This window comes from Geotrypetes seraphini, chromosome 6 (genome assembly GCF_902459505.1).
Source record: "Geotrypetes seraphini chromosome 6, aGeoSer1.1, whole genome shotgun sequence".
Classification (NCBI taxonomy): Eukaryota; Metazoa; Chordata; class Amphibia; order Gymnophiona; family Dermophiidae; genus Geotrypetes; species Geotrypetes seraphini.
The window spans coordinates 201,012,549-201,030,793 of NC_047089.1; the positions used below are offsets into that span (position 1 = coordinate 201,012,549).

The 18,245-nt window shown below is 44.0% G+C and overlaps 1 protein-coding gene across 3 annotated transcripts in view; it reads left to right on the forward strand.

Moving 5' to 3' along the window:
* Nucleotides 1-18,245, forward strand: part of PPP2R2A (protein phosphatase 2 regulatory subunit Balpha) — a 185,034-nt gene that overhangs the window by 27,234 nt on the left and 139,555 nt on the right. Inside the window, exon 3 of one of the 3 annotated variants that reach the window (XM_033949040.1) lies at nucleotides 15,815-15,957. The exons of the other annotated variants lie outside the window; for them this stretch is intronic. Coding sequence (XP_033804931.1) covers nucleotides 15,879-15,957 — 79 coding nt within the window. The 5' untranslated portion in view covers nucleotides 15,815-15,878. The remainder of the gene's footprint in view (nucleotides 1-15,814; nucleotides 15,958-18,245) is intronic. 3 annotated transcript variants of the gene reach the window in all.

Sequence of the window (18,245 nt, forward strand, 5' to 3'; positions counted from 1 at the left end):
GGAGACGGAGACTGTGTCTAAATTCAAGACAGCCTGGGATAGGTATGTAGGATCTCTTAGAGAAGAGATGATGGTCAGATTGGATGGGCCATTTGGCATTTATCTGCCATCCTGTTTCTGTGTCCTACAGTTTTATGATCTGAAGGGCAGAGATAACTTTCTTTCACGTCATGTTAAATTAGAAATCACTAGAAAAGCAACATTTTCTGTTATTGAATCATCTTCGGTTTTGTCTTATTTTTTTCCAGTTTAACAAACAGCTCAAAACATTTGTTTACTCCAAGCTTTTGGAGTAGTACAGTATTGGACATTAGACATCCTTTGTTCTGCAATTCTGATGACTAATGATGGGATATGTGGCATCTGAATTTTATTATGTATAAGTTTGTTTTAAGAATATGTATGTTTTAATGTGGGTTTGAAATAGATATGTTTTTGTTTTGCCTACCAGCTCACTGATTCAGAAGCACAGCATTTATCTCTGGTGATATCAGCAAAGGCCCAGACTCCAGTCTGCCTTTGTATAGATAGTAAAAGATTTTGATGATAGGAATCAGGAATGCTGACACAGCTTGTTGCCCCTGTTTTATGCAAAAAAAAAAAAAATGGCAAGCAAAGAAAGGGAGACCAAACGATAGTCAGGATGGTTAAAAGGTGAGGAGAAGGAGGCTATCGGACCCAAAAGAACATCTTTTAGAAGATGGAAAACAGGAATTAGCATAAGAAGTTGGCAAGTTAGATGCAAGGTATTGATAAAGAATGCTAAAAGAGAATTTGAAAAGAAGCTTGCTGTAGAGGTAAAACCTCATAGCAAAATTGTTTTTTTGAATACATTAGAAGCAGAAAGCCTGTGAAAGGGAGTTAGTTAGATTAATAGATCATCAAGGAGTAAAAGGAGTACTCAGGGAGGACAAGGCCTTAGCAGAGAGACTTTGCTTCAGTCTTTACTGAGCATGATACGAAAAAAATGGAGAGAGATCTTAGGGAACTTTGAAGTTGTAACAAGTCAATCAAGTTAAAGGATAGCAAATCTCTTGGGCCTAATGCAGTGGTCTCAAACACGCGGCCCGGGGGCCACATGCGGCCCGCCAGGTACTATTTTAAAGCCCTCGGTATGTTTTATCATAATCACAAGAGTAAAATAAAACAGTTTCTTAATCATATGTCTTTTTAACCATAAAGGACAATTATTAAGACTTAGCCAAAAGGAAAGATTTATAAACTATAAAGAGTTTTACCTCATGCAAAATTGTCATTTCTTTAATAAGACATTAACTATTTTTTTTCTGAGGCCCTCCAAGTACCTACAAATCCAAAATGTGGCCCTGCAAAGGGTTTGAGTTTGAGACCACTGTCCTAATGGTATACACCCCAGAGTATTGAAGTTCAAAAATGAAATTGTAAGTCTCCTATTGGTAATCCTGTCATTAAAATGGACCACAGTACCTGAAGATTGGAGGGTTCTGATGGTGATCAGGAAACTATAGACGGTAAACCTGATGGTGCTGGGCAAAATGATGAAAACTATTATAAAAAAACAAAAATTACAGTATACACAGACAAACATGATTTAATGGGTCAGAGTCAACATGGATTCAACCAAGGGCGATCTTGCCTCACCAATTTGCTACATTTTTGAAGGCTTGAAAAATCACGTGAATAAAGGTGAGCCAGTTAATGTAGTGTATCTAAACTCATGAGAAAATTTAAAACCCAAGTAATAGGAGGCAATGTAAAATATAGAAAATAAAGAGTAAGGATTAACTAAAAATGCATAGTTCTCTCAATGAGGGGTTAATAGAGAAGTGCTGCAAGGATCTGTATTGGGACTGGTGCTTTTTAACAAATTTATAAATGAACTGGAAATGGGAACAATGAATGAGAGAGTCAGATTTTCAGATGAGACAGAATTGTTGAAAGTTGTAAAATTATAGGAGGAGAGGCTGGAAGACTGGGCATCCAAATGGAAATCCAATGTGTTCAAGAGCAAAGTGATGCACACTGAGAAGAATAACCCAAATTATAACATTACATTACATTAGTGACTTCTATTCCGCCTGTACCTTGCAGTTCTAAGCGGATTACAGAATAAGACAGCTGGACATTTCCAGGAAGTTACAATTTAGAGGACGCTTACACAGTAGATGCAGGGGAAATTGCAGTCTAGGGGGCGTTAAATAGTAGATGCAAAGGGGAGAATTGAGGAAGGGAGGAGAATTGAGGATTACTAGTATGGAAGAATTAGTTTAGGGTTGGTTACTTGATAGGGTCATTGGGGAGATATTAGTAGAGGGGTAGGAGATCAGCTGGAAATTTGCATGGAGGGGGGAGGATGCGAGGGGGGGATAAGAAGGCTGTATAGTCTTTTTGAATAGCAGAGTTTTGATTTCCTTTCGCAATGATTTAAAGTCACTTGTAATTGTCAACAGGTTGGAGATGGAGGGGTCCAGCTTCGCTGCCTGCGTCGCTAGGAGGCCGTCGTACATCTTGTTCTGAGTTCCCTTGAGTGGTGGGTAGGAGAATAGGATCTGGGTTCTTCTTAGTCTGGATGTGCGGTTACAATTTAGACGGTTGTTTAGGTAGGTGGGTGCAGTTCCGTTTATTGCTTTGAATAATAGACAGTAAAATTTGAATTGGATTCGAGCTCGTATCGGTAGCCAGTGTGAGTCTAGATAGGCATTGGTGATATGGTCAAATTTTCCGAGTAAATAGATCAGTCTGAGGGCTGTATTTTGAATGGTCTGTAGTTGGTTTATCAAGATTGTGGGCATGGTAGGTAGAGAATATTGCAATAGTCCACTAGTCCTAGGACAAGGGATTGGACTATGATCCTATAGTGATCTTTTTGGAAGAATTTTCTTTTTTTTCGTAGATTGCGCATGGTGAAAAATGCTTTTTGAGTAGTTTTGTTGATTTGGATCTGCATTGTGCAGCATCTATCTATCGACACTCCAAGGATTTTGAGAGAGGGCTGTATGGGGTATTTGGTGACGTTTATTTCTAATTCTGTTATGGATGGGGTTTTGTCCTTTTCAAGTAGTAGAAATTTTGTTTTGTCAGAGTTCAGTTTCAGTTTGTGGTCTAGTATCCATTCTTCCACTGCTTCCAGTGTTGTTTTTAGGTTGCCTAATGAGGTGGGGTCTTAGGTGTGGAAATGGAGGAGTATGGTTATATCATCTGCATAGCTGAAAGATGTTACATTTAGGGTATCTAGAGTGGTGCCAAGGGAGGATATGAAGAGGTTGAAGAGCATGGGCAACAGCGGTGATCCTTGTGGGACTCCACAGGGGTTAGACCAGGGGTGCAATTTGTGGTCGTTTGACTTGACTCTGTACATTCTTGTTTTTAGGAATCCTTGGAACCAGTTGTATACCGCTCCTGAGATCCCTATGGTGTCTAGTATCTGAAGTAGTATGGTGTGGTCTACCAGGTCGAATGCCGCTGAGAGATCGAGTTGAATTAGCAACATTCTTCTTCTTTTACTAAGGTGCTGTCTAGCTGTATCTAGTAGTGTTGCTAATAATGTCTCTGTACTATAGGTGGATCTGAACCCTGATTGAGAGGGGTGAAGTATGTTGTGGTCTTCTAGGTGGTTGGTGAGGTATTGTGCTACTAGACCTTCTATTAGTTTAACGTATAGTGGGATTGAGGCGATGGGTCTATAGTTAGAGGGGGTGTCTATTGGGCCTTTGAGATCTTTCAATAGAGGGGTGATTATAATCTCACCTAGTTCATGTGGGAATTGACCTTCCGTGAGTGTGGTTTGGATCCATTGCATGAGGTTGACTCTGAATTTAGGGGAGGCATTTATTAGGAGATATGAGGGACAGTTGTTCAGGTCACATGATGCTTTGCTTTATTTTTTGTAGAGACGGACCATATCAGACCATTGAACTAGTGGGAAGGTGGTCCAGGTCCTGTCGGCCGCTATGGGTTCTTCTGTTGTAGGTTTTGTTATAATCTCGTCGAGGTAGGTTGATGAGTTATTGAAGGTGGATCTGATTGCGGTGATCTTGCTTTTGTAGTGGTCAGCTAGTTGGGAGGCTGTTGGTGGGTGGTTTCCTTGAGTGGCTAAGAGAGTCTTGGTGTCGGTGAGGTTCTTTACTAGTTTGAAGAGCATTTTAGTGTCTGGGGCTTCGGTGCCAACTAGTTTGGAGTAGTAGGCATTCCGGTTTTCATTAAGTTTGATCTTGTATTGTTTGATTAGGTTTCTCCTACATGATGCTGGATTCCACATTAGGAGTCACCACCAAGGAAAAGCATTTAGGTATCATTATGAGCAATACGTTAAAATCTTCTGCTTAGTGTACAGTGGTGGCCAAAAAAGCAAATGAAATTAGGAAAATAATAGAGAATAATTCAAAGAATATCATAATGGTTCTGTATTGCTGCATGGTGAGACTGCAGCTTGAGTACTGTGTGTAATTCTGGTTCCATCTCAAAAAAAGATATAGTGGAACTGTAAAATATATAGAGAAAGGTGACCAAAATGATTATGGTGATGGAAGGACTCTCATTTGAAAAATGGTAACAGAGGTTAGGAGATGTGATTTAGGACAGGTCTATAAAATCCTAATTATCCCAGGACAAGCAGGCAGGTATTCTCACTAGTGGGTGACATCATCCAACGGAGCCCCGATGCGGACATCTCACAAGCATACTTGCTTGTAGAAACTTTTAGAAGTTTCGAGTTGCCCACACCGCGCATGCACGAGTGTCTTCCCGCCCAATGCACTGGGCGCGTCTCCTCAGTTTTTTCTCTTCCGCGGAGCTGAGAAGTCCTTCTTCGACTCTCTGCGCGAAGTCCCTTCACTTGTGCCTTCTGTGCCCGCGGTTTTGAGTTTATTTGGCTCATTATTGTTGGCTCACGTTGGCGTTTTCTTCTTTTAAAAAAACAAACAAACAAGCATTTTTTTCGATCGTTCGACCGGGCAGGCTGCGTGGCTTCGATCTTGCAGCGGAGCTTTTTTGGCCTATGTCTCGGCCTGTTACCGGTTTTAAAAAGTGTGTCAAGTGCCAACGCGCGATTTCGTTGACAGACCCTCATCGACGTTGTCTTCAGTGTCTTGGGCCTCAACATCTTTCGAAATCATGCCGGCCTTGCTCCACACTTACCACACGTGCTTTTAAGCATCACTGCATTTTGTGGGAGTCGCTGTTCAGCATGGAGGCGTCGCCGTAGCTATCCGCATCGCAGAGTGCCACGCCTTCGACTTCCGCTTCAGCTTCTTCGGCCTCGAGTCTACTCCAGCTTGCCTCGTTCGTGCCGGCTTCGACTCCGATGCCTGCTGCGGTGCCTTCCGCTGTCTCCTCAGGTCAGGTAACGCAGCCTCCCATTCCTCCAGTGGTGCTCAAGGTGCCCAAGGCGTCAAAGCCCAAGCCCCCGGGCGGCCGAGTTAGCGATGTCCGTGCTGGAGGTCCCTTTCCGGTTGCAGATCCCTCTTTGCCTGCTTCGTTCCATGCCATGATGGAGAAGCGATTTGTCGAACTCTTTACTAAGATTGGGCCGACGCTTCTCTCACAAATCCAGCCTGGCACGCGAAAGCCTCCCGCGAGGTCGAGCCGCCTCCGGTACCTCCTCGACGCATACTCTCGCTGCTGGGAGCAGAGTCTCGCAAGAAGCAGAGTCTTTGTCCATGCCACCTTTGCAACCAATACCCTCGATGCATGGCGCATCCACCTTGCCTGGATCGGAACCTTCCTCCTCGATGCCGAGCCTCGAGCCTTGGGGAGTGCCTCGGGGGACTTTGTCTCAGCCTCCGCTGCTTCGATCCACAGCCTCCCGTCCCATCTTTCGGTGGCTGCCTTGTCTGGGCTTCGCTCGCCTCGACGCTCGAGGCCTGCTTCTCGACACAGTTCTGGTCGTCGATCGAGGCATTCTTCGAGGCATGCCTCGCCTCTTCGTAAGAAGCCTTTTCGGGAGTTTTCACCGGATTACTCGCCGCCTCCTCCTCCTATGCCGGAACTTCATGGATTCATTCTCTCCCTGCCGGTCCTCGGCCTCAGCGGACCAGGCCGCCTCGTCTTCTTCGAATCCGTCTTGAGGCCCGGCCCTAGCTGACCAGTTGTCCTTCTCATCCTTCCTGAGGCAGATGGCGGTGGATCTGGATATCACTCTGGATTCGGGTTCCAAGTTTTCTAAGGAATATTTGGAGATGATGCATCTTCCCCCAACCTCCTGCTGAGTCTCTCAGTCTGCCTCTCCATAAGCTTCTGGACCAGACTTTCATGAGATGTTTCTAGACTCCGTACTCCATCCCCGCGGTCCCAGGGAAGTTGGATGCCAGGTACCGCACGGTGCACCATAAGGGCTTAGACGGGGTGCAGCTCTCTCACCAGTCCCTCTTGGTTGAATCCTCCTTGAAGCGGTCTCATCCCTCCCAGGTCTATGCCTCCACTCCTCCTGGCCGGGAGAGCAAAACCATGGACAGATTTGGCAGACGCATCTACCAGAACTCGATGATGGCTTCTCGAGTCCTGAATTACAGTTTTCATTTTGCGACCTACTTTGAGTTTTTTCTCTCCATTCTTCAAAAGTTTTTGCCATATCTGGACTCTCAGGCTCGCTTCGAGTACTCGGAGGTCCTGGCGTCATTGTCCCAACTCCGCCTGCAGATGATGCAATCGTCTTACGACGCCTTTGAACTCTCGGCCAGAGCTGCTGCTTGTTCGGTGGCCATGAGATGCCTGGCGTGGCTCTGGACCATTGATATGGACCCAAATCTCCAGGACAGGCTGGCGAACGTTTCCTGTGCGGGAGCAGACCTTTTCGACGAGTCCATCGAGGCGGCGACGGAGAAGCTGTCCAAACATGAAAAGTCTTTTCAATTTATTCTCCGCCAGAAGCCCAAGCCTGCTATTGCTCATCCGTCTTGCCCGCCTATGATCTATCAGAGGGGCTATCCGCCGAAGCAGGCACCCACCATCCGTCCGCCTGTGAAGATGCAGCACCAGCAGAAGCCCCAACAAAAGCCTCAACCTTCTGCTGTCCCCAAGGTTCCCCAGCCTTTTTGACTGTCTCGTAGGGAGCATAACTTCCATCGTTCTGCCCTCCCCGTTTTTTTTCCCATAGGAGGTCATCTCCATCACTTTTACCATCGATGGACGACTATTACCACCGACCTCTGGGTCCTTTCCATCGTAAGAGAGGGATACTCTCTTCATTTCCATCAAGTTCCTCCGGAACATCCTCCAAGATCCTTTCAACTTAACCCTGACCGCCCTTCTTCTTCAGGAAGCTCAGGCTTTGCTCCGGCTTCGTGCCGTCAAGCCGGTCCCTGTAGACCAACAGAACAAGGGTTTTTACTCCCGGTACTTCCTTGTTCCGAAGAAGACAGGCGACCTACATCCTATTTTGGACCTCAGGGTGCTCAACAAGTTTCTGGTCAGGGAGAAGTTTCGCATGTTGACCCTGTCTTCTCTCTATCCCCTCCTCGAGCAGAACGACTGGTTATGCTCTCTGGATCTCAAGGAGGCCTACACTCATGTTCCCATCCATCCGGCCTCCCGTCAATACCTCAGATTTCGGGTGGGACATCTTCATTTTCAGTACAGAGTGCTCCCTTTCGGCCTAGCTTCGTCACCCAGAGTCTTCACCAAGTGCCTGGTTGTAGTGGCCGCAGCACTCAGGAACCATGATCTGCAGGTGTTTCCCTACCTCGACAACTGGCTCATCAAGGATTCCACGTCTCAGGGTGTCATCCAGGCCACTCAGAGGACGATCTGATTTCTGCAGAGTCTGGGCTTCGAGATCAACTTTCTCAAATCCCATCTCCAACCTTCACAGACTCTTCCCTTCATCGGAGCTGTTCTGGATACTATTCAACTCAGAGCGTTCCTTCCTCCTCAACGCCTGGCGGCTCTTCTTCATCTTTGTCACTCGGTCTCCTCTCGCCCGTCCATCTCGGCGAGACACATGATGGTGCTTCTGGGCCACATGGCCTCTACGGTACACGTGACCCCTTTTGCCAGACTTCACCTGCGGATTCCTCAGTGGACCCTGGCGTCTCAATGGTCGCAGATCTCTGACCCTCTGACTCGACACATTCAGGCCACTCCTGCTCTGCTGCAGTCGCTTCGCTGGTGGATGCTCTCTTCCAATCTTTCCAGAGGTTTGCTGTTTCACATGCCTACCCATTCAGAAGGTCCTCACGACCGACTCCTCGAACTATGCTTGGGGGGGCTCATCTGGACGGTCTCCATACCCAGGGTTATTGGACGAGTGCAGATCGTCTGTGCCATATCAATCTCCTGGAACTCAGGGCGATTTTCAATGCTCTCTGCTTTTCATCATCTGCTTCACGACATGGTGGTCCTCATTCGTACGGACAATCAGGTCGCCATGTATTATGTCAACAAGCAGGGAGGCACGGGATCGGCCTCACTCTGTCAGGAAGCTCTGAAGGTTTGGGATTGGGTGATTCGCCACAACGCCTTCCTCAAAGCTGTCTACATTCAGGGGGCGGACAATGCCTTGGCGGACAACTTGAGTCCTCTTCTCCAGCCTCACGAATGAACACTTCATTCCACGCCCCTTCATCAAATCTTCTCCCTGTGGGGAACGCCTCAGATAGACCTCTTTGCGGCTCCCCACAACTTCAAACTGCCTCAGTTCTGCTCCAGGATCTACAGCCCTCATCGTTTCGAGGCAGATGCTTTTCTTCTGGACTGGGGGAATCTCTTTCTGTATGCGTTTCCTCCTTTTCCTCTCATTCAAAAAACTCTAGTCAAGCTCAAGTCCGACCGGGCCACCATGATTCTGATTGCTCCTCGGTGGCCCAGACAACCTTGGTACTCCCTCCTTCTGCAACTCAATTGCAGGGAGCCTTCCTTCTGCCAGTGTTTCCATCTCTGCTTACGCAGCATCAGGGATCTCTGCTTCATCCCAACCTGCAGTCGCTACACCTGACAGCTTGGTTCCTCTCAGCGTAACTTCCCTTCAGTTTTCACCAGCTGTGCGGGATGTTTTGGAAGCTTCGAGGAAGCCTGCTAGTAGACAATGCTATTTCCAGAAATGGACTAGATTCTCTACTTGGTGTTTTTCTCATCACAAGGAACCTCAACATGCCTCCTTGTCCTCTGTTTTGGACTATCTTTTGCACCTGTCTCATTCTGGTCTCAAGTCTACATCAATCAGAGTCCATCTTAGAGCAATTGCTGCTTTCCACCAGCCTCTTCAGGGGAAACCTCTTTCTGCACATCCTGTGGTTTCCAGATTCATGAAAGGATTGTTCCATGTCAATCCTCCCCTCAAACTACCTCCAGTGGTTTGGGACCTCAATGTTGTTCTTTCTCAACTTATGTAGCCTCCATTTGAACCTCTTAATAAGGCTCCTCTGAGATTTCTCACTTGGAAAGTGGTGCTTCTCATTGGCCTCACTTCTGCCCGTCGAGTGAGTGAACTTCAAGCATTGGTTGCGGATCCGCCCTTTACAGTGTTTCATCATGACAAGGTGATCCTTCGCACTCATCCTAAATTCCTCCCCAAGGTGGTCTCGGAATTTCATCTGAATCAATCCATTGTTCTTCCTGTGTTTTTTCCGAAGCCGCATTCTCATCCTGGAGAATCAGCTCTTCACACTCTGGACTGTAAGCGTGCTTTGGCTTTCTACCTGGAACGCACAAAGTCTCACAGAACTGCTCCTCAACTTTTCATCTCCTTTGATCGGAACAAGTTGGGACGCCCTGTCTCTAAGTGCACCATCTCCAACTGGATGGCGGCTTGTATCTCTTTCTGCTATGCCCAGGCTGGATTACCCCTTCACAGTAAAGTCACAGCCCATAAGGTCAGATCAATGGCAGCCTCTGTAGCTTTCCTCAGATCGACACCGATTGAGGAGATTTGTAAAGCTGCCACTTGGTCCTCGGTTCATACCTTCACCTCACACTATTATCTGGATACCTTCTCCAGACGGGATGGACAGTTTGGCCAAACAGTACTACAAAATTTGTTCTAAGTTGCCAACTCTCCCGCCATTCTATTGTGGTTAGCTTGGAGGTCACCCACTAGTGAGAATACCTGCCTGCTTGTCCTGGGATAAAGCAATGTTACTTACCATAACAGTTGTTATCCAGGGACAGCAGGCAGCTATTCTAATGTCCCACCCACCTCCCCTGGGTTGGCTTCACTGCTAGCTATCTGAACTGAGGAGACACGCCCGGTGCATCGGGCGGGAAGGCACTCGCGCATGCGCGGTGTGGGCAACTCAAAACTTCTAAAAGTTTCTACAAGCAAGTATGCTTGTGAGATGTCCGCATCGGGGCTCTGTTGAATGACGTCACCCACGAGTGAGAATAGCTGCCTGCTGTCCCTGGATAACAACTGTTACGGTAAGTAACATTGCTTTACTGACACTTGTCTCTTACGTTATGTTCACAAAATCAAACTGTTGATTTTTTTTTTTTTGGTTATGGAAATGACAAGTTGCCCTTATTTATCAGTTTTGACCCCTAATGAAGCCGGATTATTTCAGTGAAATGGGTCCCATTGGGAAACGGGCATTACAAGCTAAGTACAATTTCTATATAATAATGATGCATTGAAGTACAAATCATTATTTAAGTATTATTTATGATACAGTTCTCAGTAGGAGTTTTTTTGAGGATCTGTGAAAGACTATCAACCAGGTATCACAAGCACTATATGTGTGCTCTGTTGTGGTTTTCGGACATCCTTTTTTCTCCCATTTTTGTGGTATGTGTTCACACTAACTTTTAAAGGTTTCTTGTGGTGGACAGACTTTTAATTGTGACCTTTATTATCCTTTTATTTTTTTGTAGTTTGAATGAACACAGAGGATCTCCAATTAGAAAATTAATGGCATAAATTGTAGAACTAAGGCCATTGCTGGGCACACTTGCACGGTCTGTGTCCTTTATATGTCAATTTGGTTTAGAATGAGCTGGGGAGGGCTTTGACAGGAACTCCAGTAATTTGCAACATGAGGACCATGCCGGGCAGACTTTTATGGTCTGTATCCCACAAATGCCAAGAAGGTTTGGCTAGAGTAATTTGGATGACAACTCTAGTAACTGGAATCCAAGGACAATACCAGGCAGACTTCTACGGTCTATGGACCAGAAAAATCAAAGAAAAAAGACAATTTAATTTAGTTATACTGATGAACAGCCTGGTTGTAGTTAATTTTTGTGTTGTATTTGCATGAATGCATTTATAATGCATGTAACTTTTGGGCAAACTGGATAGAACTTTAGGCCTTTATCTTATATAATTTACTATGTTTCTTGCTGGCATACCTCCATTACAGTTATTCTATTTTATACCTGTACTATGCAGCTCTTAGTGGCTTTGAGCTATGTGCTTCCCAAAATTCTTCTCTATCACTGCAAGCTATGTGTACTGGAAGAAAATAAAAATAGTTGTTCAGAAGTTAGCACCACAAACAAACCTCCAGGGAAAGTATAGATTGAGATCAAAATATGGGGTGGGGAAGAAAGGCTAGCTTAAAAGGAATGGAGATTGAGACAAGGCAGTGGAGGGTATCTGCTGCTATGTCTTGGCCCTGATGTAACTGGATCCCAGACCTGATCAAATAACATCTTATGCACAGTGAGAGGCAGATAAGTTTGCTAGAATCAATGCTAGAGCATAATATTAGAAGTAGCAATTCACCCAAGCCAGCCAGTGCTTGTTAGCTAAATTCACATGCCACCAAATAGTCAAGGCAGGGTGGAGAAAAATATTATGTAGATTGTGTTTGAATAGTTATACTGATGAACAGTCTGGTTGTAGTTATTTCTTTGTTGTATTTGCATGGTAAAAATTATAAAAAGATTTGAACATAAGTTCACCTGCCATCTTTACTTCCATCATACATTTCTGTTGAGATAGCAGCAATATCATCACTTAAGACTGTAGGTAGACCATTACAAGTTAAGTGAGGTGAATTAATAAATCTTGAATCATTCTTTACAATACAGGCAGTCCCTGAGTTACAGACACCCGACTTAAGTACGATTCATACTTAAGAATGCGGTCATGGCTTCATTTGATTTCACTGAGCAGTATTTCCAGTGGCATAGACTCCTACACTTTTGTAGCAGATTCAAGAATGATGCATAGCCACATTAAGAACAGTGTGTAGTTGTGCATGCTGTGCCTTAGAGCAGGGGTCCCCAACCCCCGGTCTGCGGCCGCTTGGCTGTGAGAGAAGTGCCAGCAGTGGAGACTCACTCAGTGAAGGGTGACATCAAAATGGCTGCCCCCTTCACTGAGGACAGAATGCTAGGCATGCCCCATCATGTCTTTTCCCATCTCTCCGTGGCGGTCCGATTTCGTCCACGCTGAAAAACTGCCAGCCTCGGCAGTGATTCAATAACATTGCCTGCAGCTCCCCTTCCTGTTTCCACCTGAGTGGACTGCAGCAGACGGAAAGCAGGAAGGGGAGCTGCGGGCAATGTTACTGAATCACTACCGAGGCAGGCAGTTTTTCAGTGTGACAGAAGGTGAGGGCGACATTGGACCAGAGAGAAGAGTTAGAATGTGCTGGGCCGAGGAGGAAGCCTCCTAGATTTACTGTTTTTGTTTTTTAAAGTACAAAAGAGGGCGGAGGGTATTAATTAAGAAGTGCCAGATTGGGGGGAGAGCTTATGGGGCCAGAAACAGGACAGAAAGAGAGAGAAATGGTGGGCAATAGTCTGAAGGGAAAGAAATTGGACCTGGGGTGGTGTGGAGTAAGAGGGAAAGAGATACTTGAAGTGAGAAATGTTGGAAAATAAAGGGAGAAATAATAATAATAATAACAATTTATATACTGCAGGACTGTGAAGTTCTATGCGGTTTACAGTGATTAAAGATGTTACAGATTGAGTGGAATAAACAAAGTACAGACTTAGTGATTAACAGTTCTAGAGATCGTTTGTTGAGGACTAAGATTGTATAGGTTGGTTTCCTAAGTATTTCAGGAACAGATGTGTTTTTAGGCGTTTCCTGAATTCCCTATAAGTAGTAGGCACGAGTAATTGTTCTAGATCTTTACCCCATAGTGCTGCTTGATGTGAGAAAAGATGTTGGTGATGACTTTTAAATTTACAACCTCTAACCGGTGGAGAAACAAAGTTCGGGTGTGAGCTTCACCTATGTCTGTTGGTTGTGAAAGAGAAAAGGTCTGTTATATATTTAGGGGCTAAGCCATAAAGTACCTTGAAGCAAAAACAACCAAACTTGAATTTCAAACGTGCCTCCATCGGCAGCCAGTGTAGAAGTCGATAGAAAGGTGTTACGGGATCCAAATTTCTTCAGTCCAGAAAGTAGTCTAACCGCTGCATTTTGTACCAGTTGCAATGGCCGCATATTCTACTGGGGGAGTGCCAAGTAGCGATGTTACAATAATCGAGTTGACTCAGTATAAGGGATTGTACCAGAATTCGAAATGATGAGACATTGAAGTAAGCTCTGATGGACCGAAGCTTCCAGAAGGTGAGAGAGATTTTTCTAATCAAGGAGTCTACCTGGTCTTTCATGGTCAGGCTCTGGTCCAGTGTTACTCCCAATACCTTCATAGTGGGTTGAATAGTATAACTAAAGTTATTGATGCTTTAGTGTCAAGAAGGTGTGGCGATGGTGGACCTGGGAGAGGAAGGAAGGCAGGCAGTGGGAGAGATGAAATGGGGGGCTGTTGGGAAGAGAAAGGGAGAGAAGTTGGATCTGGGGTGGAAAGGAGGAAGGGAGATGTTAGGCCTGGGGAGGGGGGAAGACCAAGGAGCAAAATGTTGGCTCATGGGGAGAGAGGTGGACCCATGGGAGGGCAGGAGGAAAGAGAGCTGGGGATGCTAGGGAAAGGAGAGAAAGGGAAAGGCAGATATACATAAGTGCCAGCTCTGTGGGTGCTGTCTGTGCTGAGCACCCCTAATATTCTTTTCAACCCTGCTGAGACATCAAAGTTGAAATCTTTGGGATGTAGAGCTGCAGGGGAAAGCTAAAAGTAAAGCTGTGTCTCTGCAGCTACTACTCCTACCTCCTCCTGCAACCATTGGTCAGCCATTCCTTAACCAATCAATAAACTGCAAAGGAGGCAGGAACAGTAGCTTAGGAGACACCATTGTTCAGGCATTCCTTAGCCAATATAATTCAGGGGAAGTCAGGACTGAAGGTTGGTCCTGCCTCCCCCTGCAGGCTATTGGCTAGCTAAGGAATGTCTGAGCAATAGGCTAATAGGGAGCAGAGGAGAGCAGTGGTAGTCTTTACCATAGAGAGGAAGACATGCATTCTGAGAGAGACACTAGGAAGTGAATGAGGAATTGATAGAGAAGCGGGGAAAGAAAAGTGTGCATACAGGCACTGATAGGTTGTGAGTGGAAGAGAGGCTGAGGGAAGAGAGAGACTGAAAGGGAGAACAGAACTGAAGTGAAGGGGGGCATGGGCTGATGTGGGTGAAGGATAGATTGAAGAAAAAGAAACAGGAGGACTGGGAGAGGAACTATGGGATTCAAAGAGGAGGTGACTGACAGAGGAGATAGGATTAAATTAGAGGAAAGAGGCACAAAGGGCTGAAGTTAGGGATGGAAATGGCAGGAAGGGTGAGACTAGGATGAAAAAAATAAGAACAAGCAAAGAAAAGATCATTTTTAGGGCTGCATTTTGATAAAAAATTTAATCGTGTTTAAAGGTATATTTATTTTTCCCCCACTGCAGCTCCTTGTGACTTTGGGCAAATCCCTTAACCCTTTATTACCCAGAGTCACCAGGAGCTGCAGTGGGAACAAAAATAACATACCTTTAATTGGGAACGAGAGAGAGAAAATAAAGTCCCTCTGTGGTTTAATTTATGTTCACCATCTTGCTTTTGACTTGTGCTTCAAGAGGAGCCCCACATTCGGAGTTCTCGGCTTCTGGTGCAGAAGCAAGAAATGTGGCCCTACAACAAAAAGTTTGTCTGTTCTGGTACAAAAATAAAGGGATAGTGTTAAACACTTTTTCCTCTCACATTCAGTGGTCTGCATATGCAACACTTACGTTTGAATGCTAGTGAAATACATGTATTCTGAAGTCAAAATACATGTGACTGTCAAAATATATGTGACTGTCTCTGGTGGGGGTGTGACTAAAGAGCCAGATCCAAAATGTTGAGAGTGGCTGATTTTTCATTTGATAGACCTATAAACAGTCTCTAAAAAAAAGTGACATTTGAACTTAGTACTTAAAAAAAAAAATTCTTATAATAGGACGGGGTTTGGACTGTTGCACTACAAATCACTTACTCTATCAGAACTCATTAAAGCTTCATTTTTATTTGTTTCTGGTGATTTTGTTATCACAGAAATGATGACACATTATGATTTAATGGTAACCCCTTTTAACCCCTGTTCATAGTTCCTTGTCAAGTGCTACATATTTGTAGAATATTAATCGATACAACTGGCATGGATACGAAGCATCAAAGATTTTATTACTTTTTATAATCTGAATAACTTGCTCTTTTACTGGAATAGGCTGTTGCCCCTATTTACTGCTATATCCATATAATAAGCATACTAATTGGAAGCAAATGTGTAAGCTATTAATATTTATAGGTCTGCTAATTTCTACTGGTAGATTTGCAGTATTCTACCTTTGCCCTGAAACCTTGAGTGGCTCTGGTTTCTTAGGAAGATATGTCAGAGGAAAAGAAATATTTAATAAGTTCTTCATGAAACGTCAAACAGAAACCAAAGTACAGTTCTTTGGTATCTGAGACATACAAGCCCTTTATGTGCATGTGTGTATACACACTATTATTAGGAGGAAAAAAAAATCATAGATGTGTATTTAGAATAGCTGGCTTGTATCTTCATCTTATGTTTTGACTTATTTCAGGATGGAATAATAGAAAAGAAATTGATTTACGAGATAGTGGTCTGAGTGTATGCAGATCTAGTGGATGTTTATCAGTCTGTTTCCTGACACTTCTGTTCTTGTGGGTGGAGGAAAAGGATCTCGAGCGAATTATGCAGATAAAGGTAGGACACTGTGTAATACTGAAAAGCAGTTATATAGCCCACATCACTAAAGCATTAACACACTCCCTACTATTGTTCACTCCATTCCCTTTCCCTCCACAAATTTAAGATTTGTGTGGACAGCTTTTTATATGAGTGGGCAGAAATTTAGAGCAGAGAGCCCTTTGTGTTTGCAGGATCTCCTCCTCCCCAACCCCCACCACCCAGTCTGGAGACTGTAGCAAGTGGCAGGCTTGTGCATACATGAAAAAAGGAAGAGGCAGACGAGAGGCAGTGGTGCGCTCTTAAGATGCTCTGCTCCAGGTTGCAGCACCAACGGACTAGAGTATCACACTGCATGTATTAAATTCTGGGATTCAAGTTCATCTGTTCTAGGACAAAAATGATATATATGAGTTTACAATTCAATTTGTTTAGCAACAGTGGTTTTAATACAGATGAAAATACACAAGCAAATCAGTGCACTGCGGAAGATGAAATGCTTCCCGTGTCAGTTCTCAAATACTATTAAATCCTCTCAGTGCAGCACCAGTGTATTGATGTCCGCTTCTTTCTTTGACCAAGGTATGGGAATACACTGTTCTTAACGGTGAGTTCTGGGATTCAGCAGTGACTTATTATTCGCTCTGTTCATATGTGTCGTTCATTTTTCTTGATTATGTGCTATTTATTTTTGCAACCTATGTTTATTTCATTGTTTGTGAATCAAGTGCTTGAATACTTAAAAATGAAATAGAGCTAACCATGTAAGGCTTGAAGAGTGACTGAGGGTCTATTAGGCTTTCTGTTTTTTTTTTCTTCTTGCAATTCACAGTTGTATACATTAGATTCAGTTTCCATTACAGCAAAGCAGTGTTTGTAAATGTAAGAAATGCTTGACTTAAGAATTCTTTTTATTTAAAATGACAGAATACAGGTTGAATGTTGAAGCATGCTTGAGTATATAAATCCATTACCTTTGTAGTGGTTGCTTATTTAATACCAGGAATGGAGGAACAGCAAGAGGGTGGCAAAATTCATTCACTGAAGAATGGCTCATGCTGCAGCTTCTGAAAACAAAACAGAACGCTGCGTCAGCCTCTTGGCTGCAAGTCAAGAAACCAAATTAAAAGGGAGGGGGAGGGGGATAAACTATGAATAGATGCTAATGTTAGAGTAATATTCAGACTGAGATACTACCTTTTGGTATATGGAGTGTGTTGAGGTATCTAGGATTAATATTTAACCTACCTGGAGAGTACAGAATACATTGTCTGCTGTGCATTGTGCATGTGAAAATGATTAGTAGATGGTAGGTGTGTAGGCCTGATTTACAAAGGCTTTTATTCACTATTCTTTGCTGGGGAAAAAGTCGTAAATCAGGCCTTTGGTGTGTAAATAGGACAAAAGTATATTTTCTGTTTTCATTACTCTGTGTGGTATGCTTTTATGTTATAAATTTATATTCATTTTGATTCATCGTTAGATCTAAATACAATACAAAAAGGGAAGCGACAAAGGCAGGACATGCCAATCTCATGACGATGGAATTTAAAAAGCAGCCTGTATGCTTTAATAGTTGACCCTGACTGCAATTCATTATTGGTTTGTTCTGGTCAAAAGTTCTGATGTAGATTCTATAATGCTTTTTTTTTTTTGTCTGTACCTGTTGACTAACCCTCCCCCATCTGTATTCCATTAGAAAGATTGCTCTGACATCTCTGTTAATAAATGTAATAATGTTTCTTCTGTGGTATTTAGAATGTGGATGGTCATGCATGACTTATTTAGCAGACTGCAGCACTAACAGTGGTAATCACTTCTGTCTTACATAGAGCTGAAGTGTTGTAAAAATTGTCACAGAAGCAGACTTGTTTCTGAAAAATCAAAATAAACCACTGTTAAAAAGAATGAATGTATATCTACATATTATTATGTGTGTATATTCATGCACATATTTATTTTAAATGAGCAACCGTTCTTTGGATTTTTAGATTTATTACTTTTCTTTTTCAAATTTGAGCTAGGGTGAGTTAAATTCAGGTACAGGAGGAGGCTCATGGTCTAAATTTGGAGTCTCCAAAACACGGCCCCAGCAGTCCTTCATTGCGATCCTCAATCACTCCCACCTCTTTGGCATCCTCCTGTTCTCACCTCCCTACCTGCCTGCGTCAGGCCTCCAAACCTTCCCTTCCTCGAGTGCTGCTGCACTGCCACCAAAAACATTCCGCCTCTCCCAGTGCCTGAAACCTTTCTCCATAGCATCCTGCCCAGAAATAGGAAGTTATGTCAGAGGAGGTGGTACAAGG